Genomic DNA, 22,415 nt, shown 5'->3' with positions numbered 1-22,415 from the left:
CAGCATTTTCTTCCAAACAGATCTACTACAGTAATGTTATGGTGATGCAAACATACTGTTTTCAAGTGGCCTTATTTCCTCAGCCAGAGGAAATTTTTCTTATTGTAAGTTTTGAAGGTTCAAAAGGCCAGTATATAATTGTGGTAGTCATTTTGTGTTAGCTCACATATCGAACAAGGCTGCATTGCGTTTCTTCGCCTTTGAAGGGTATAATTATTAATTATAGGTATGGAAGAGGCGAATTGTCTAAAACTTAGTGCTTCTATGAAGCTAATTTAATTTCAAATTTTATTTCAGAAGTCAAAGAATATTGCAAAACGTATATATAAGCTGTTGTATACGTAACGCCTAATTCACTTGTTAATTTTTACTGCACCTCGTAATTTAAAGCATTATTCAAGCGTTAAACGGATATTCCTTTCCATCCCTGATAACACAGCTTCGTAACGTAGGAGCTTTTAACCTAAACCTTGTCGTCATCTCTGACTTTTGGCGCGAACCAACAAGGAATTGCCGTGACGTTGCCAGTACGTCATTCCGCGGCAACTGATACCGGGACGTACCGCGTAGGAACAAAACTGAACGTTTTCGTAAGAATAATTTAATATAATATTAAATTTGATTTGTGATTGATAATATTAACTGAATGTTTATACTCTGTTCTTTCCCTAAGAGCAGGTGTTATTGTTGACAGTAATTCGCCTTTGTCATAATACTCGAAAACAGTTTTGCGTAAAACAACTCTTTGGAAGTCGTCCAAGCTTTTCGTTCTTTATGGAATATGTGTGTCGTTTCTGGGTGACAGAAACACCTTAGCCTTTTCTTTTCCCTCCTTTGCCTCCGTACGTACGCGTGAAACAGTCGGCATGCAGCACGCCTCGGCAGTCAGATGCTGGCGTGCAGAGAAATCCAGTCAGCTTCATTTTTTTGCAGACGTATATTAGTTAAAAGAAATTATGCACGTTAAAAAATATTTTACGTTGCTACCTTAACAACTGGGAGAACAAGGATAGCTCATTTGGTATAGCAACTGGCTGTGGGGCTGGACAACTAAAGGGTCAGAATTCGGGTCTCGGTAGGGGAAAGATTTTTCTCTTTTCCATGTCGTCCATACCGGTTTTGGGGCTCACCCAGACAACTGTCCAATGGTTACTGAGAGCACTTTCCTCAGGGATAGAGCAGCTGGGCCATGAAGCTGACCACTCACCTCCAACTAGTGCTAAGGTCAAGAAGACGTGGATCTATACGTCCAGTCCCCCATACACCTTAATGGTGTAGTAGGAACAACTGGAATGACCACTACTGCTTGTACTGAGTAATCAACATTGTATTCAGACAGTTTGAATCAGAAACTGTATACAAAATAGTTGACATATGTATTGTTCCACATTAAAATCTACTAAAATGCTAGAAGTTATAACACAGATACTCACAGTACTTGTTTCCAGCTGAAAGAAGCACTAACAGAGCTTGAATGTGGCAGTCGAATCGCAGACGAAAGACAATTTAATCATTTATTTGCATTCCTGGTCTAGTGCTCCTTGTTTACATTATTGAGACTGAGGTGGCCAGCTGGGGTGTTGTGAAATAATATGCAATTCCATGAAGTCTGGATGAGTCAATCCCATTATAGTATGCAGAGTGGCTACAAAGTCCCTTTGCTGTGAAGTTAAGCATGTCTGTATGTTGCTCTCCATTTTTTGAACGTTGTTTGATATATTCCCATGATCTGTTAGAAATCTTATATGCTGAAGGCTGAATGTCATAGTAGCAACCGCTGATGACAGTTTTTAGCTCTTGAACATTTGTTAGCTGCAGTCGAGAAATATTTTGTTTTACGATGCTTCACAGTGAATTATGTTGTCTGGTCTTTATTTTGAAGTGGGCAATGCCAGTCCTTCATCTACTGAATGAGTTACTGACATTCTCAAAGTAAGAGAGCATAATGGAACATCATATAACTGCACTGTGCATGTAGATTCAAGACCACTTTCACGAAATTGCGAAGCGAACCAGCACTTTCAGATATGCCATGTGATGGACACTTCTGTAAAAAAAAAGTGTGGACCATTTAAGGGATATTTTTAAATATCTGCAAATTTCATAACATGAGATGGGTGCTGCTGAGTTTCCTCATAAAATAAGGGATTTTCTTGCACCAGAAATGAACATTGCTGACTTGTTTGCTGTGATAAATAGCATGTCATCTGAGGAAAAAAAAAGTTCTGCCTTGAATAATTGAAAGGAAAGCACCATATGAGTCTTGTATTCAGCCTCAGGTGAATCCATATCTTTTTCAGGAAGTTCGTTGATATGCTCAGGTTCAAATGACTTCAACCTTAAATCTTCTTCATTATTTTTTGTAGAGCTGAGTGTAGAATGCCAAATTCAGAACACTTATAACTTTGAAATATGTAAGGAACAGAGAGAATGAAGCAGTGCTTCCATCTCATGGTTTTTAGTAACATTTGGTAAACCAAAATGGCAGTTAGATTTTGTACCATTTGGTGTTGTGTTGTAGTTTCATCTTATGCTTCATCCTATTAGCTGTTGTCAATAGATTTTTGATGGTAGCTCCATCCTTTTCATTTTAATATGATCATAATAGCTTAATGACTTAAGAGAGAACATTGATTTCACCTTCCCTCATTTGATGAGTCTAAAATCCAGCTTCTGTTCTGGCATGTGGCACGTGACGTATCTGATCATCTTTTATTGCTTGTGTTAGTTAGTTAGTTATTGGAGAGGGTGGGTTTCCCCATGCACTTAGACCAGTATTGGTCCATTGTGCTTCCCTCTATGATATTCTACCAGTCTCTGTAACCTACCGATATTGGTGCATACCATCAGTCCTGACCAAGCCAGCGAGTTCGGCCTCTACTGGCTTAGCGGTATCTATAATGCTTCCCCCATCTATCAGAGGCGTTAGAGACTACTGTTGGGCGGGAAATGTCCTTGAATTTGGCTCAGTGACCTCCTTTGGAGATATGAGGTTCTTTTACGTGCTGTAAAGCTACGACACGGGACCCACGGCTTAAAGTCCCTCCCGGAGGACTTGTTCCCTGAATTTTTCCGCCCTTAAAAATTCCACGACCTCCGCCGGGTTTGAACCCGCGTACCACGAGTCATGAGGTGAGAACATTATTAAAATTGCTTGTGTTATATAGCAGCAGTATTACTCCTTTCCATTTGTTTATATAACTGTACTTCCACTAACCGCTATTGCATGCTTTGTCTTCCCTTCCTTCCGTAATCCTGTCCTTTTCTTTTGTTATTTTCCCATGTCCTTTGACTGTGGTTCCACTATGAAACTTTTGACTGATTGAGCAGATGATTGATGTCTCACAATCCTATGGACCTCCACAGCTTGTTACAGGGATAGCTTTACCTTTATACCTATTGAGAATGTTCAGGCTTTAGGGGAAGTCATACATAGAAAAGTAACATGGAAGTTGTTCTTAAAGAAATAGGTACCAAGATGTGAAGTGATTTGAACTAGCTCAGGATAGAGTGCAGTGGTATTTGTATGTGTGAAAATGGTGACAGACCCTTGGGTTTTCTAATAGTAGCTAATTTCGTGAAAAGTTGAATAACCATCAGTTTCTTAAGGACATATTCCATGCGGTTAGTTAGTTACTTTCAGCTGAAGAGGTTATATGCAGCATTAAATGAAATGAGAAGGTAATTATGAATGATTAATTGGCAGGATGTAGCTGAGTACTGTTTTGAAGCGTTGGGAGCCACATGGAATTACTGAGGAAAGTAATAAAAGATTCGGCTGGAAAAGCCAGTTTTATTGACTGACATTTTACAGGCAATTCCAAAATAAAAGGTAGATACTGTGCTGCTGAGGTGTTCTTCCTGCTGTGGTACATTAATGCTGTAAGCTACATTTTAAAAATGGTCTTGAGTTACATACAGAACTTCTTATAATTCTTTGTTTTCATTTCCGAGGATTAAAATACTAGACATGTTTCAGATGTGTCATTTGCCACCCTGTCTCTTTCAGGTTGTCTTCAATCTCCCAGTTGTATTGGTTTATACAAAAGTATCACAAAGAGAAGGAACCCAATGAAATTGTATGCTATGAATTCGTAGCATTTCTTATCTTACTGTCTATAACAGCTTGTGCCGTGAAGGCCACTTGTTTGTTCATGCATTATATCACTGCATTGCTGTTGCTTATCCACTGCTTTCACCTCTTCTTATCTCTTCTCTCTTGTAACTGAACTGAACAATGCCTGACCATGCTCATTGGCCTACTAATGAACTGCACTGACTGACAGCACTTATTACTTGAGGCCTGTGTTTGCATTTAACTTCACTGAACTGAGCTTTGCAACTAGTTTCCAGGTGCAGTCACCCTTCAGGAAATTTATAGTGACATCTCAATGACATCGGTCTTCAGCACCAGCAAGCAGTTTTTTTAGAACGTACCGGAAAGCATGAGGGGGTGGGGGAGAGTCTCAGTATTTTGAACAAATGAGGAGTGCACAGGTGACATTCAACCCCCTCGCCCCTCAGCTCATTTAATCATGGAAAGAAAATGCATGATTATTCTCTGCTATAGGTATTTGGAAACAGCCCATCATCGGATATGATGGAGAAGTTCCGTGACATTGTAGCGTTCTGCCAGCAAGTGTCGCGTCTCATGGTATCAGAGATACGTCGACGGGCCTCCAACCAATCAACCGAAGCTGCCAGTTGTGCCATTGTTAAGTTTCTTGAGATTGAGAACTCAGAAGAATCTAGCAATGGATGGATGCTGCTTTCTACGCTGAACCTTCTTGCAGCTGGCAATGTATCATTGGTCGAAGTAAGACTACACCCAGATTTTTATATTTTCATTTAGTTATACATGTTTACCTTATTATATATGACACTTATTGAAAGGGGGGGCAGGATTACAGGAGAATGCCCTTTTTCAGGGCCATTGTGGTTGGGAAGCATGAAGCGAGAAGAGGGCCCACATAGAAGTGTTGTCTCAAGAGGAAGTGGCCTTCTAATCCTTAGAAAGGACCTTGTAACTGTGGTCTCAGTGGAATGATCAGCCTGTCCATTTTCACACTGACAGGAGCTTCTACATATGCATGGGTGCTGGGAGTGGGGGAAGCCGGATGATTTTGCTTACAAACTTACATTAAAGCAATTTAATAATTTTATTGATCACCCTCAAGCTTTCAGGATAGAAGAATAATTTTTGTTATTATTTAGTATATTTATTTTCTTCAATTATGATCCTTTTCCAAAAATTTGGTTGGAAGGAAGGGTGGCAGACATGTAGCTTTCCCCCTTAGCCAGCGCCCATGTACGTATGTCCAGAGTTTTCAAGTCTAGGCCAGTCTTTAGATGATGAGGGAAGCTGCGGACTTTCTGTGTTGCCTGCCTACCATCTCAACATTGTGTTTGGATAGCACAGCCTAGTGAGCTTGGAGGGGTTTTGGATGAAGGGAACAGAGGCCACCAACTTGGAACTGTCTCTGTTTTCCTTTATTTGCTGCTGAAGTGGATACAAAGCATGACAGATCTATTTTATGTCTTAACCATTTTCACATGTGCTCAGATCACACCATCCTGACAAGGTTGGAGGTGTTTTGAATGAAGGGTAGGAAGGTCACTGACCTGAAGCCATCTTTATGTGTTCTGTTTGCTGCTGCAGTTGATTTGAAAGCATACCAAATCTGTTTGGTGCCATAACCATTTTCATGAATGGTCCTCTGGAGTCAGTCCAGTTCGTTGTGGAGACTGTCCTGTGCCAAAATGCATCTACCCAGCAGCACTGCCTTCCCTTTTTGCCTCTCTGTGATGCTGCTTAGCAACAGACAGAAATTAATGTGGATTGGCTTTTTGTTCCCCATGAAGAAGTTGGCTTTCGCAGAATACAACAATGAAACCGTGACTGTTCCTAATACTGGCTGTTGAAACAGAAATATGAGGATGCCAGAACATGGTGGAGGAGTTTGATGATGTCTTCATCAAACTGCCAACTTAGAAGCTTTAGGAAGGAGGGAGATGATGTCGAAGTGATAGCTATATCTTCAGGCATCACCCGAAGTGTACTGAATGTGGGAACGATATCTTCAGGCATGACCCGAAGTGTACTGAATGTGGGAACGATATCTTGAGGCATCACCCGAAGTGTACTGAATGTGGGAGCGATATCTTCAGGCATGACCCGAAGTGTACTGAATGTGGGAGCGATATCTTCAGGCATGATCCGAAGTGTACTGAATGTGGGTCAAGTGCTCAGAATTCTCTAGAGGGTGCAGGGAGTTAATCAAATGTGGTTGCAGGGAGCCCACTATAGTTTTATGAGGCTGCAGATCAGAGCCCCACCTTTCTGATGATTAACCTGAGGGGACTCCTTCCTTATGTATTTTTGGGAGCCTATATATCCCATGGTGCCAAACCATGTGGTTACAACTGTTGAACAGTGTCTTCTGTAAGCATGAATTTCTTGATGAGAGGAGTAGTTCTGTGTTCCACTGACTGCTTGGGGCTCTGTTTGGGAGCTTCAAGAAGAAGAATGACCTGTTTGTAGTGTTCAGTGTTAAGGATAACTGTGACATATCCATAACCATCAATATTATAATAATTTTCCCAGTGGTGTAATATGATTTTTGAATATATACTACTGTCAGGGATAAACATAGGTTGCAGATATTTGGATTGGACTGCCGAGGAATATCTGTGGACCTAAAGTGATGAATCAGACTGGAAACTGACATGATTGCAAGGATGGACTGAGTTATATTATTCTCCTTAGTTGTAGGTTCTGTGTGGATACTGTTACAGGTCATGACATCGGTGTCAGTACCGTCAACACTCGTCAAGTGTCTGTATCTGTTCTTTGACTTGCCAGAAATAGAGAATCCTGATACAGCAGAAAATGGCAGTGAGTTTACACCACGGGAAAGGAGAATATTACTTCAGAAGATCTTCGTGCAGGTAAATAAACACTTACTGTGTTTACTTGAGTGACTTTTGGTTTATAAGAATATCACTTCATATAGAACATGCCTGTCCTCCAGTGATTTAGGAAGGTGTGGACTTGCCTAGACATTAACTACTTAAGTCAAAGTTAATATGTTTCAGCAGAAAAGCATACTTCACTAAATATATTCTGTATTAGCAAAGGAATGTAATTTCCTGCCTTAAATAGCTTTCACGCTTTGCAGTTTATAAAGTATGTACCTGAAAGATCGTGATCCAGACTCTTTTGATATGGGTTCAGTTTAATTCTGTCAACTTTCGGCCAACTGTGTCACACAGTGGAGACTAGAAATGTAAAGTGGTTAAATACCCCGTTATTGACCTTGGCAGTAGTTGGTAAAGAGATTCCCAGCATACAGTGGGTAGGAGGCTTGGTGGAACTGAGAGCCATTCTGGAGACAGTGGTGTCAAAGTGAACAATTCCCAATGCTCCCACCAGGACTTGGATCCTAGCCATTCACTTCATTTTACTGACTCATTTATTGTTATTTAATTTTTTGAATGAAAGACTACTTTTGAGTAAATCGTGGTGACTTTAGCCATGAAATGGAAATCTTTATTTTCCTTTGGTGCTAAATTCTCTTTCTCATGTTGGATATTTGTCAGCTGACATGAATCTCATATGCAGGTGCTGGTACGACTGTGCAGCCACGCTGCTCCTGCAGAAGAACTGGCACGTAAAGATGACCTCACATTGCTGTTCTCTGCCATCACAAGTTGGTGTCCGCAATACAATGTGATGTGGAGAAAGAGCGCAGCTGAGGTCCTCATGACACTCTCACGCCATGGCCTTACACAGCCTGTTGTCAGCTACATCCACAGTAAGAGTTATTTCATTTCACAGATGCATCATTCTTTTTTTTTTTTTTGTCTTTGCTGCCTGTCTTTCAAGTGCCTGCTGCCCTACAAACCTCTGTCCTTAAAAAATCACAGACCCTGTCCTTAAAAATGAGAATGAATTGATCCCCATCTTAAGATTACTGCCTTTTTTGTCAAGAATTTTTCCCTTAAATGTCCCTTTATATCCTTCTTAGATACCCACTTGATGCACACTGTGCCAACCTGTTTCATAAATAATGTCTCTTCAGGAATGGAGGTAAGGACATGCAAGTGCAGAGTCACAAAAAATCACAGAAAACAATAATTTTATAAAAGAAACTGATTCGGTGATTCAGTGATTGAGGTTAGCTCTTTTTAAGGGACCCAACACAATAGGTGTCTCCCCTTCTCACCTGAGGATGGGAATAGATCAATTTTCCGAAACATTGTGTTTTCTAGTTTCTTTTTGGAATAGTGGATGATGGACAAAGTCCCAAAACCCAGTAATTCCAAGATGGGGATGTTCCTGTTAACTAGTTGCCTTCAAAACGTTATAAACTGTCATCATCATCATCATCATCATCCACTGATGGAGCATTGGCTTATGATATAGCCTTCTCAAGTTTTTCTGTCCTCCTGTAGGCACTCCTTTGGTACTGTGCCCTTTCTTCCTCCTTCCTTTTACATATCTTCTTTCACTTCGTCCATCCACTGGTTCCTTGGTCTCCACAGTAGTCATCATTCACAGTCTTCATTTTTGTCTCTTTCGAAGGAAGTTCATAGTTCTCCTTGTATGTCAGATGTCCACATCAGGTGACCACTTGCTGCTTGCTCTCAGTCTTATGTATATAACTTTTGTTGGGCTTGGAGGTTGTGTGACTGTTGCCACACTGTCACATTTTGTTAACTGTTTCACTGTTTATACAACATGGTCTGACCTTATCAAACCATCTTTGGGTATATTTTTATGTGTAGTCTGCTTCACTCTATCAATTCCCTATTAATGGAAGCATTAATTAAAATTTTATTATAATCTTTCTGTTTTAAGATATTCATTAATGTCCTGGTTTGAAATTTATCACTTTTAATATATTTCTTAATATTCTGGAGGAATTTCATTTCATCTATTCTAATGTACTTACATCTGTTGTTGCCTTTGCCACTGTAAATGCCTTTGTGTTTGTATCCATAACACACGGTTCTGTTTTGTTTGTTTGCAGACAAAGGATGTGTCGCTCTATGCATTGACAACATGCAACGAGTTCAAGAGCTGTCCCCCCTCGAGATTGTCGAGATGTTTGTCGCAGTTTTTTGCTTCTTAAAAGACTCGAGTGAAGTTGCACAGACATTACTTGATGATTTCCGCTCCTGCCAGGGGTACCCCTTCCTGTCAGAATTTTTACTGAAGTAAGATAATAACTTTCCTTCCTTTATAATTTGGTACAGATTTTCACTGAGGGAATAAGTTAACTGCAATGTTATTAATGTTGTTGATCAGGTTGGAACAGGATTCATCAGCAGAATCACAAGAGGCCATCAGAAACCTAGTGCTCATGGTGGCTTCCCTCACAATGTGTGGATACAAACAGCTGAGGCCTAGCCAGGCCAGCATGGGCTCGTTGTTCCAGATGCTTGGTTTCGCACTGCCTGAGCCATCAGGACGGGGTGAGTTGTGAAGCTAAGGGCAAATGGAGAGTTGAAAGCACTGCTGAACTGAACCTGTACATAGAGTTAGTAGAGAGTCCGTCGAGTGTAACAATTTGTAGGTCACTTTTTTAATATCACTTCTGCCTTACATGTTTCGGTTTGATACAACCATCATCAGAGGCACTTGCTATAACTATGGAAACATCGTTGTTTATGATGTTCACAGTTATGTTTGTCGTGTAGACGCTGCTACAATATGCTGACGTGTAAAAGCACAAAACTTACTAAGATAGTTGAGTACACTATCAAGTTCTCACTTTTCATCCGAAACTGTTTTAAATTAAAACGCTAAATGTTAAAATATTTAATCTAAAATGCTGAATCCCTCCTTGTTAGTTCATCCCGAAGATGAGAGACATCAGCTTGAAGTTGTATGGCTTATGGTTCGATGTTTCTTATGTGCTGTATGTTATTGTCAGTATCCTTGACTTCACAATATACACAGCAACCTGACCCATAGTTCAAGTTTTGTAAAGTGCTTGGGATATCATGAATGGACTTGTTTCTGCCTTTCACATGTGTGTACTTTAGAACACTGACTTTAGTATTCAGTATTTGTCTCTACAGTGACAGATTGTTTGAATAAAGTGTACATAATATAAAATATTTGGTATATGAAATTGCTACAGCTTAGGTTTGAACTTTTTCAATGTTGCCATTATGTATTAAATGTTGTATAGACTTCAATTTAGACGTTCTTTTGAAGTTGTTATTTGTGTTGTTTTAAATATACTCGTCCATCATTCATCAGAGTTATTGCATGTGAATGAACAGATAAACACAGTGAACTGTTAGGAACTTGTACATTTTTGTGAAAAGTTTGTAGGACCTGATAACTGAAATCACTGGGGGAAGAGTTCATCACCTGGGGTGTCATTTAGGGTCATAACTGCCCTGGTAGAGTCTAGAAATTTCATGCTGTTAATTGTGATATTCTGAGATAGAGGAGTAGCTTTCAGTTCAGAAGAGGAATTTGTCATTGCTTGGGACAGCATTTAGGATTGTGCTGGCCCTGGCTTGAAGGCCAATAATATGATGCATAAACTTCAAGGTCTCTTAGAGCAAACAGTGATGATGTGTAAATACCATATATACCTGAATGGAAGATAAGTTCAAGTCTGAAATCCCCCCACCAAGATACATGATTGTACATGAAATGTGGTTTTGTATTAATTTCACACAGTTATTACAAACATATGAAGGATGATAAATATTTGAAAACATCTTATACAGTAAATCAAATTCATTCTTTTCAAGTGTACAGCCTTCACCATTTCCAACCTTGTCACCATCGCTGGAACGTCACTTTGTGTGGATTAAGGCTTCAGGTTCAAGCTTTGGAGGTTCTTTAGGTAGCCTTGTCATAGCTTCTTTTTCATGACTTTGAAGCATATTTTTGTCTCTCTATCTGTCACGTTTGCCATACTGATTGCATGATATGATGTGAATGTTAGCATTTACGTTTACATTTATTTTCTCTTCATGGATCCAATCACCTCTCCATAGGGCTGGATATAAAACATGTCACACATTACAAGCTTGTACTGCTTCCTAGAAGCATCATAATGTTTAAAGCTTAAAATGTTTGAAAACATTTTTTACGTCGTTTACATTCCCTACAGTACGGACAATACTTTGTGAGATGAGGCACTGACTAATATTATAATGTACTTTACTACATCTACATTATGAGCCTCATACACAATTTTATATACGCATAAGTATGAATATTCCAATTTGTCCATGGGAATGAAACAAAAAATAAATCACAAACCAATGACTGACACATTGATGTAAAAACACCAAAAGAATTTTATTCTTATTTTATATCATACTTCTGTTTTATATAACTTGATGTGTTGTATTTTTTCATGTCAAGTGTTTTTATATATTTTAATAATATTGTATCCAATATTGTTGGTGCTGTGGTTCAGTGGTTTGTATATGTGTGTAAATCATGTGTTTGCCTGATGATGGCTATCAATAGCCGAAACATGTAGCAGGGCCGAAAATGGTCTGATCTTGATATTAGTTGTGTTGTGATGGATATAATAAAGAGGTATATTTTTTACGTCCATTTTCCAGGTAACTCTTCGTTTTATTACTCTGAAAATGGGGAAAAAAATGTATTCTTCCATTTAGGGATAAGTTATATAAACGTAGGTGCAGATTTCATGTAGGGATTCAATAAATTCAGGTGAAACACTGATATAGGGGAAAGAAGAATACATTGTTTATATGAGGCTTCAGGCAGAACCACAAAGATGAATGCAGAATATAAGAAAATCTTAGACTGAGAAACCAGAAATTGGGATTCTATTGTAGTGGACTGTTATGGCCTGAAATGAGTCCATTCAATATGCCTGCTGCATACACGCAGATGCCAACATTTATGAAAATAAATGAGGAACTCATTATGTGCTCTTTGTACAAGTGGCACAAAAATGTGTTTTTTTTTCCCCCCAGGTGCAAGTGTATGCAATATCCAAGCATTCCAAGTCTTGCAATCAGTTTTCTTGAAGTCAAACTCGGCAGCGCTGTGCTGCATCATTCTGGATGCCATTTCAAGCGTGTACCATTCGGACAATGCAAACTACTTCATTCTGGAGGGGCAGCATACACTGTCACAGTTTACCGAGAGGATTCATCTCAAGCCCCAAGAGATACAGGTGCATTTGTGTCAAGTGCCTTATGTGATATTTCAGTATGTAATTGTATGTGGTTGTGGTGTAATTACTTATATTTTTAGCCAACTGCCTTCATTTTATAAGGAAATATAGGCTTATGGTACACCCATGTCCATATGTCCATTATCTGTCCCCACATAATAACTTTAAAATAATTGGATGGACTTTACAGAACTCCACATGGACATGAGTGGCTACCTCTACCTTTGTATGTTTCAATGTTTTGTCTGTAATGATACCAACATGGCTGCCATATGAAGTTGTGAAATTGGAGGAAAACTAGCTCCACTTAGCCCTTATCCCCTGTGCACTGAATACTTTTGATGGCCGACCTGCCACTCTCTGTGGACTTGCATGGGGTAAATATGTTCACACAGTGAAAGACAGTACAGACAGGTACAGAATAATCTCTTATTAAAACATTACAATCAAAACACATTGTTCACTTTGTTGGCTGAGAACAGGACTCCTGGTCCATGGACAGCAATTTTCCACTTATCTTTCAATAAGTGCAAAATATGTCATTTTCTTTTCCTTTAATGCATACACTCGCCTTGAACTGAACACGTCTTACCATTTTTTTTAGGAGTCTTTCAAATTATAAGATTATATAGTATCAAATGATATGTTCAATCTTGACATTATTTGAAGGCACTGAGGAAAACCACGAAGAACCTCATTATCAGGATTTCTGTTCTTTGAGCCGAGATTTGAACCCAGTTCCTCTTGACTATGAATGCTGGCTGAACACTGGACAACCTTCTCATTTGTAAGCAGATGTGCATTAATGCATGAGTTAATTATTCTCTTTTTGCACACAGTTGTTTTGTCAGTGCTGTCACATCATATGCTTATGTTGTCATAATAGCTGGTGGCCATTTTGTGATGATGAGGCTTTCCTCTCTGTGAAAACTGGCCACCGTCTTTCAGTCACATGCTCTCAGGACAGACACACCCAACTGAAGACAGAATTATCTTTATTGAGACAAACATTCTTTTGTGTTTACTTTTAATGTTACAGTTTAATAATTACATCTTTAATTAATATAGTGAAGAATAAATTTTACTTAAGTTCAGTTTTATGTCATTGTGGACTGTTTATGCTGATTAGTCTGAAGTTGATGTATTTTATAAACTTCAAGGATGAAATATGTAGCTGGAGTTTGATTCCTGTGAAGACACTGAAATGTTTCTCTTCACCAATGTGTCCACACCATTTCTGGGGCACAGTCTCTTGCCTAGTGTGTTCCAGAGCTCCCTCTTTTGGTGTAAAGGGAGCAGAGCATGATGCTCACCTGGGGTGCTTGGTCATAGGGGGACACCAGTATTTAGAATTACAGTTTGGAGTAGGTTCTAATGCTTTGCTCTTTTGTCTCATACAGGGGAAATTCTTCCAACTGCTGGAATTCATTGTGTTCCAGCTAAACTTTGTTCCTTGCAAAGAACTCATCTCGTTGTCAATTCTGCTCAAAGGTCAGACGTCTGTCAGCTGCAGTATCACATGCATGCAAAGTCTGCTGAACATTCTGAGGTAAAAGAAAGAGATTAGATCATATTGCAACCTGGACATGTTTGTTGCTGTCATTTTCCATTGAAATTTTGGGAAAATTTAAAACAGCTCATTTGAGATCTGTTCTGTGTGTAAATTATTATTTATGCTTGACACTACAAAATTAAGATTTATTATTAGGTTTTTGGGCTGCAGAACTTTTCATGCTAGCCCTGAAGTAGGGTCCATGTAACATGTGTTGAGTTAAACTGCATGCAGCGGGAAACAGGGCACAGCCTGTATCTTCGTCAGCTCTATACATTGGTGATATCTGAATGGAGTGGCTGAGAAGAACAAGATCGCTCAGTCAGGATACCAAATCCTGGCTAAGATTTGAAGTGGGAGTGAGCGTAATCATAATGCTTAAATATTAAACTCAAAGTTATGCATATTTTTACTGTTGTTTATGCTAAAGAGTTCCTGATGTCCTTGTTCTCCTCGATTAAGTGTATATTGTATGTGAGTATTTTCTATAGTATAAAGGAGGTGTTCTGTGTTTGGGTCCTTGTGAACACCATAATGAAACTTCAGGTTCCATAATGGCATATAATCTCTTGATCAGCTGAGTAACTATTAGCTTTACAGGGAGAACTGTACTTCATTCAGTTGGTTAGATATTGTCCAGATTTTGATCAAATCTAACGCTTTTGCACAATATGCTTACAGCTGCAAGGAACATCAGTATAATTTATTTGAAGCTGGACATACAACTTTAAATTAGCTGTTTAATATTGTGTCAAAGGTTACTATTAATTTATTTTAGTGAACTCTAAAACTCCATCTTAGTTACTAACTGTGCTCTATGCCCCTCAACCATCTACTGTTTTTGCCATCTAATGCAGGGATATTGAAGGTAACGCAGGTTTACACAAAACACACAGACGCAGAAAAATAACAGCACTCTGCTTGATTATACATGGAAAGTAAATGTTGCTGGATCTAGAAATTGTAACATTGTGTCATGACAACCAGATGTGACTGTAATATTTTCTGTAACTTTTATATTCAGAAAGTGATTACAATTTTAGAAGATGGGGGTTTTGGTTTGGAACCAAATTTGTGTTGGTCTGTGTTCAGGATGTAAATGTAACATTAATCACAATTTAAAATTAAGATAATCTGCAAATTCAGAAAGATTTGTATAAGAGATTTGTTTTTCCTGTCAAACACAACAGATATACCAAACAACTCACTCACATTTCACCATACATAACCGAGTTTACTGCTCGTACAGTGTCGCAACACGTTTCAACTCACGGAACCATTATCAGGCAATACATGAACAAATCTTATACTACTGAAGTATGTCTCTTATATGGATCCATATATTGTACTTATTACTGTGTGTTACAATAAACTGAAAGATATGGTGTGCTCCTGTCCCTTTCCTTAATCACTTTTATATGCACAGATTAAGTGGTTGTCATTTTATTGTAACACACAGTGATAAGTACAATACGAAGGGGGACCCAAAAATAACCGGAAACGACCTGTTGCACGCGCATGCTTTGTAGTTACGAGTTGTGGTGCTAGGTGGTGTTAGCTGGGGTATCACGCGACTGTTAGTGAGCTGGCGTCAGTCTGAGTTAAGTGGTTTGTCTGTGGTGCTCTGTTGTGTGCGTTCCTCTTTCAACCCTTTGGCGATTAGTGAGATGGCCGACCAGAAGGAACAAAGAGTGTGCGTGAAATTTTGCTTTCTGTTAGGGAAAACTGCACTTCACTCTTCAAGTCGCGGCAAACATTCACGCGGTTTTCTCTTTGGTCATCTCCGAGCAAGCGAGGAACAAATTTTGCAGACACCCGTCTCATGTGCAAACCTTCAGTTAAAATTCGCTGGACCGTGCTCCATGAGATGTTCGTTTCCTCAGAAAGTTGGTCAGTGGTCTTTCGACGATCTTCATCAATTGCACGCACACTCTTTGTTCCTTCTGGTCGGCCATCTCACTAATCGCCAAAGGGTTGAAACAGGAACGCACACAACAGAGCACCACAGACAAACCACTTAACTCAGACTGACGCCAGCTCACTAACAGTCGCGGGAGACCCCCAGCTAACACCACCTAGCAGCACAACTCGTAACTACAAAGCATGTGCGCGCAACAGGTCGTTTCCTGTTATTTTTGGGTCCCCCCTCATATATGTATACATATAAGAGACACATAATTCAGCAATATAAGGTTCGTTAATGGATCGCCTGATGATGGCTCCAGGAGCCGAAATGTGTTGTGACATTAAACGACCAATAAACTCCCTTATGTACAGTGAAATGTGCATGAGTTGTTTGGTATATTTGTTGTGTTTGACAGGAAAAACAAAACTCATATATAGTACTAACACCAGCAGGATGCTTCCCAAATTGTATAAGGTTTGCCATTACTTTTACTACTAAAATTAACTTATTTATTATATTGAACATGTTTATCAGGATTTTATACAAATGTGCATTCTATTGGATGACAACTGTAATCCTTAGTTGTGACTGTAACAAGGACGAGCTCCCCGCATGAGAATGTACTCTCGACAGGATTTATGGAAGGTGAATAAATGAAATGAAATGAAATGCTCACCATTAATGTGTGACCCCCATTCATTTTCGTGTTACCCGTTTTCTGTAGATGAAGGCATGGAAATGTTCACCGTTGATAGACACTGTGTTTTGTTGGTTTTAGACACAACGCCATTTTCAAGGATGTATACCGGGAAGTCGGTATTTTAGAAGTGTTTGTTACGTGTCTGCATCGATATGCAGCACTGTTAAAGGAGAAGAAACAAGCTCAAGATCAAGGAAAGGGTAAGTATGAACTTTGCTATTAAGTTTAATTTTCCACACTCCATTATTTCTGAATCTGTACTATGTTTATGTCCTTTTCAGTAAACAGCAGTGTTTGTGCTATGTATGTCAATACTGGTTTGCAATATATCTTGTATATCTATTTATTTACGAAGGGGGACCCAGGCGTCCTTCGACAGGAAGAAATGACGAAAACATTGCCAAAATCAAACGTGCAATTGATGAAGATCGTCAAAAGACCATTGACCAACTTTCTGAGGAAACGAACATCTCATGGAGCGCGGTCCAGCGAATTTTAACTGAAGGTTTGCACATGAGATGGGTGTCTGCAAACTTTGTTCCTCGCTTGCTCGGAGACGACCAAAGAGAAAACCGCATGAATGTTTGCCGCGACTTGAAGAGTGAAGTGCAGAACGATCCAGAATTTCTTAAAAGAATTGTGACTGGTGATGAGTCTTGGTGCTACGGGTACGATCCAGAATCAAAGCAATCATCAAGCCAGTGGAAAACTCCAACTTCACCATGACCGAAGAAAGCACGTCAAGTGCGATCCAATGTGAAAACAATGTTGATTTGTTTTTTTGATGTGAATGGCATTGTCCACAAAGAGTTCGTTCCGCCAGGACAAACAGTGAACCAACATTTTTACCTGGATGAGTTACGAAGATTACGAGAGAGTGTGCGACGAAAACGGCCCGAAATGTGGAGAAATGGGAACTGGTTGCTTCAACACGACAATGCTCCAGCCCACACAGCTTTGACGGTCCGACAGTTTTTGACAAGCAACAACATGGTGATTGTGCCTCATCCACCTTACTCACCCGACCTGGCTCCGTCGGACTTTTTTTTGTTTCCACGGATGAAGAGAAGTCTGAAAGGAAAGAGATTCCGTGATGTGGATGAAGTTAAAGAAAACACGCCAATCGCCAATCGCTAATCTCACTGATCGCCAAAGGGTTGAAACAGGAACGGACACAACAGAGCACCACAGACAAACCACTTAACTCAGACTGATGCCAGCTCACTAACAGTCGTGGGAGACCCCCAGCTAACACCACCTAGCAGCACAGTTCGTAACTACAAAGCATGAGCACGCAACAGGTCGGTTCCGGTTATTTTTGGGTCCCCCCTCGTATTTAGTTTTATATTTTATTGGTCATGGCTTTAAATTGAACTTCCAGCCATGTGATGCATCTATTGATTTAATGTGTCATGTTTCCTTTTTTATTAATTTCACTTCTAAAATAAACACATCTGTACACATTCCAAGTGATATAAAGCATATTGCAACTGAAAGAGGCATGCATTTTCTTACCTGACCATCTTTGGCAGTTAATAAAAAATAATTACTGTTTTATGGCCAATTGTCTCATTAGAATATTACAAGCTTAAGTAGAAAGTGAGGATTAAGTTTTGTAATGGAAGGAAGAACTTCAGAATGTATCTTTGTCCTTCATTGTCATCTCTGCTTGCTGTTACAGAATATGAGATTCCCTCAATGAGCGAGATGCTAGGCATGTTGGTCATGGAAGCCCTCACACTGTTGCTCAGTGGGAATGCCAGCAATGCAAATGTGTTCAGGGAGTGTGGTGGAGCACGATGTGCCCACAACCTTGTACCCTACCCAGAATGTCGGCAACAAGTCTTAGGTGAGAACTGAACTTTTGATATTAGGTAGTTCAAATTGTTACTTAAGTCAGCTAAAGGTGGTTAGATTCTTAGGAAAACAGGATGTGAGGTGAGTGGAACCAACCAAGAATTGTGTCCAATAATCAGTCAGATCAACTCCACATCCTGCCAGTAGTGGAAAGCTCCTTCAAGCGTATTTTTTTTTAAGCAGAAGGAGATTGAAATTTGAAAATGCTTAGCTCTGAAAGATCTTCACCAAATACCATGACTCCTGTTATGCCCTAGTGGGCTTGAGTCATAAGACTCTGAGCCCCCTGGCTGGCAATACAGACTCCTTCATGAAGAACTCAGAACATGTCATGAAATTAATACAGAAGATCAAACTTCAAAACGAAGACTGCCTTTGAAGGTTTGATATTGTCAGTCTGTTCACCAGCATACCAGTGGAAGAAGTTGTACAGATCTCAGCTCGATACGGATCCTTCTTTCCCAGAATGCTCATTTTTACAAGTTGAAGACAATGGAATTACTGGACATCTGTTTAACAACTACACACTTCCAGTTTGAGGATAGATTCCTATCAGCGAAAAAACGGTATGGGAGTGGAAAACTCCCTATCACCGATGGTCAGTAATATGTTTATGGAACACTGAGGAAATAGAGTCAGTTGCAGCAGGCCACAGACCCACTAAATGTCTCACATACATTGGCAACGCTCCTGTGGTTTGGCCACATGGACCAGCAACATTGCACCAATTTGTTCACCACCTCAGCCTTAGACCTATCATCAAACTCTGAAAGGGACTTGAAGCCGATGATACTGTCCCATTCTTATACTTATTGTCCCTGTTATTGTAACCAAGCAAGAGTGATATAATACGCTGTGAAGTAATGCTGAATACCTGTAAACTGTGTAATTAGGTATAAACATGACAATTCAATGTCCAGGAAATCCAATTACAAATTCGCATCCTGTTTATGGTCACTATCATGTGACAGTATTCCTTCCTGAACACCGCAAAGACATTAAATAGAACAAGAAAATAAATCCTCAGTATAAATCATAAGTCTGTGTTATGTTTGAGGCTGAGGAATATCTGAATATATATGATGAGGTGTGTGTGATATCTGAAGTTTTGTGCGTCTTACGCCATCCCCTGCTTTAGCAGTTTTCAACATAGGCGGCAGTTCAAAATTTTGTTATTCGAAGAATAAAGATGTAATGTCTAGGAGATAAAGGTTTGAAAGCGAAAGCAAAAGAAAAAAAGGGGTGAAGATATTGTGACATGTTGCGCAACGGAGGACCCCTACCTCCCCAGCGGCACGTGGCGGTAACGTAGCGCTCTCGTAATAGGCGAGTCATCGCCCCGCCACTCTCCCCACGGTGACGTAACGCGCAACGAGCGGTGACGTGCCGAGCAGAGCCGAAGTGAGACGAGTCCCAGCGCACTGGTCACTATGCAACGCGGATAAACAGTGGTTGCGATAGATGACGGTAGCGACAGTGATGCCTACCGCGTGGCTCTTTTCTCGTTGCCCTGCTGAGGGTTTATAAGGGAGGTACACAGCCGCCGACGACAGTTCTCAGTTCGCAAGTTACGAGTTACAGACGCGTATGCGAGAATCAGTGATAGTCCGTGATAACCGGTTATATTTGGAGTGTGTAATTCAGCGAGACTTGTATAGCTCCCGCGCTATTAGTACGTGAAGACTCTTGAAGATAGTGTTAAGAGATTTTATTGTAAGGTTTGTAAAGTGTGGAAACCCGTAACATTGTTATCATTAATTGTAGCCGATACTTGTAGATTGTTAAATAAACCAATTAACCATCTCTATGGCGTCTTCAGTAACAAAACATGTTACAATATAAACGAAACGATTCCGTTACATTTCAATGAGCTTTTTCAGTAATTTTCAATTAATTTGATGCAGGAATTGTGCGAGAACTCGTGCTGAGTACTGGTGGAGATGATGACATGGGCACGCTGCTTGGAATGATGCATTCAGCACCACCTTCTGCGCTACAACTCAAAGCACACATTCTCAAGGTAACTAGAACTGGAGTGAAAAACTCGGCTGCTAATTCCTCGTGGGGTTAATGATGTTACTCTCAGTACCCAGAGGTAGACATTATGTTCGCAGTTATACATTTAAATTGAATGGAAAACATCATCTTCTAGTCTGTGCTGATGATGTCAATTTATAGGGCAAAAATATAAATACCATAATGAACAATATATGATGGGAAGGCTTGTATGCTCTGATTACTTGGATATCTATGCTAGTAGGAATATGAGGGCCTGATAGGTTCACCCAACCAAAACAGGTGGGGGTGGGACAAATGAAAGTGTGTACAAAAAATGATTTGGCCCTGAAGCAGAAGAAAATTTGGAAGGATCAGAGTGAGATAACTGAAAGATGCAAAGAGTGATTTACAGCAGCTGAAAATGAAGAGGTGGATGTAGAAGGTAAATAAAGAACATGTCATATTATTTATTTGATTCTTAACAGATATTTTTAATCAGTAAATGTCATATTATTTAATGTTGTGTTTTATAGAAATGGAATCTCCAACATTAATTGATCATTGCAGATATTTGAATTTGGTCTTCTGTCTGATTTTTCATCTTGCAGTGGCCTCAGTGTACAGTTATTGCAACTAAAAATCTGTTGTTGAGAGTATGGATACTACCGTATTTACGCATGTATAGGCCGCACATTTTTTGCCAAAAATTCAAGAGGAAAACTGGGGTGCGGCTTATATTCGAAATATTCGAAATCACACTTCATTTAAAAAAAATTATATTCATAATTAGTAATATAGGGTGTTCAAAGATCGAGGAAACCGGGGCGGCAGCGTAGAGTGGATGGAACATGTCAATTTTTTTACATTTTTTCAAGGGCATCTTTCGTTCGTATCCATCTTCGCACATTTTTTTCGTCAACGTCGAATTTTCTCCCTGCTGCTCGATTTCCGTGTTCTTGTGCATAACGCACCACTTGANTCCTGAAATAATATTCCAAGAAAATTATTTTTTCTATAATTTCTGTCTGAAAATTGTGCTGCGGCCTATACACACACGCAGCCTATACATGCGTAAATACGGTACTTTGTATGAAGCCATGAAGTCTGTTCTTGACAGAGCTGTTGCGATTAAGATATTATGCGTATAGATTTAAATTATTTCTCGTTGTACTTTGTTAAGTATTAAATATACATATTTATATATAAAGTATAGGTGTTAATAAGATCTACCCAGTACCAGTTTCTAGTGTGATATCCTGTTCTTGAGCATTTTTACACAGATTTTATTGGACCAAAATGAAATTCGCCCAACAATTTTTAATGCAGACTGTCAGTATTGAATTTCACTCGAATTCTGGAGTAGCTGTGAAGGTAATGTACAAATGAATGGAAGACCAGACCGGTGAACAGACGTGACCTTCCAATTTAATGTATGTCTTGTTGTCCACATTTCCAAACTGTTTAAATATGATATTATGCATCATAAATATATAAAGTGTAGTGTAGAATGAAGACTGTTGAATTTTATTGTTTTTGCTGCAGTCATTGTTGATGTGTCTGCGTGAGAGCCACAGGACACGAACAGTGTTTCGGAAGGTTGGTGGTTTTGTTTATGTGATGAGTGTCTTGGTGTCAATGGAAGGATGCCTCTGTGGAGAACCTGCGCCCCCCTGGGATGAGATTCCAGTGTCCCAAGTGCTTCATCTTCTCCACATGGTGTTCAACACAGTGACAGTTGCCATGAGATTCGAACCAGCAAATGCTAAGTTCTTCCATCTGGAGGTGAGTGTTGCATCACTCATAAAGTGAAAACACATAGAGTAGAATTCCAAGTTAAAGTCTGCTTCATCTGTTGTTCAGTTTCTGTAACCTGATTCAAGTTGTCTTAGTGTTAAGCGTTCTTTATGTGTAGCTTTCCTCTGGTAAACTTAGATGCCTGTAGGATAATTGACTCCATGGATTAAATTCCTTTTAAACATCTGGTAATCACCTAGCTATTCAAGAAATTCTGCTTCTTTTTTGAAACTTAACCCTTCAGCAACTGCCGTCAATTAAATATACTTCAACTGCCATGGGAATTTCAAAATGGGACAAAAAATGTATGAAACGATAGCCTGCAGTTTCCTTTTTACTTTCATACCAAAAGAATTACTATACATGAAAAACAACATTTTGGAAAGAAACTCCAGTTCCTCTATCTTATGTAGGGGTGGG

The 22,415-nt window shown here is 39.5% G+C and overlaps 1 protein-coding gene across 1 annotated transcript in view; it reads left to right on the top strand.

Annotated features, from left to right (window-relative positions):
• LOC111867207 (WD repeat and FYVE domain-containing protein 3) overlaps window positions 1–22,415 on the top strand; it is an 88,845-nt gene that overhangs the window by 4,048 nt on the left and 62,382 nt on the right. Inside the window, exons 2-12 of the mRNA XM_023856836.2 lie at window positions 4,571–4,816; window positions 6,796–6,948; window positions 7,622–7,814; window positions 9,033–9,219; window positions 9,311–9,477; window positions 11,986–12,188; window positions 13,589–13,737; window positions 16,425–16,546; window positions 18,028–18,195; window positions 20,108–20,223; window positions 21,744–21,983. Coding sequence (XP_023712604.1) covers window positions 4,571–4,816; window positions 6,796–6,948; window positions 7,622–7,814; window positions 9,033–9,219; window positions 9,311–9,477; window positions 11,986–12,188; window positions 13,589–13,737; window positions 16,425–16,546; window positions 18,028–18,195; window positions 20,108–20,223; window positions 21,744–21,983 — 1,944 coding nt within the window. The remainder of the gene's footprint in view (window positions 1–4,570; window positions 4,817–6,795; window positions 6,949–7,621; window positions 7,815–9,032; window positions 9,220–9,310; window positions 9,478–11,985; window positions 12,189–13,588; window positions 13,738–16,424; window positions 16,547–18,027; window positions 18,196–20,107; window positions 20,224–21,743; window positions 21,984–22,415) is intronic.

Source organism: Cryptotermes secundus, unplaced genomic scaffold (genome assembly GCF_002891405.2).
Source record: "Cryptotermes secundus unplaced genomic scaffold, Csec_1.0 scaffold565, whole genome shotgun sequence".
In the NCBI taxonomy this organism is placed as follows: Eukaryota; Metazoa; Arthropoda; class Insecta; order Blattodea; family Kalotermitidae; genus Cryptotermes; species Cryptotermes secundus.
The sequence above is the reverse complement of the archived record's forward strand: the minus strand, read 5'-3'. Positions and strand labels throughout refer to the sequence as shown.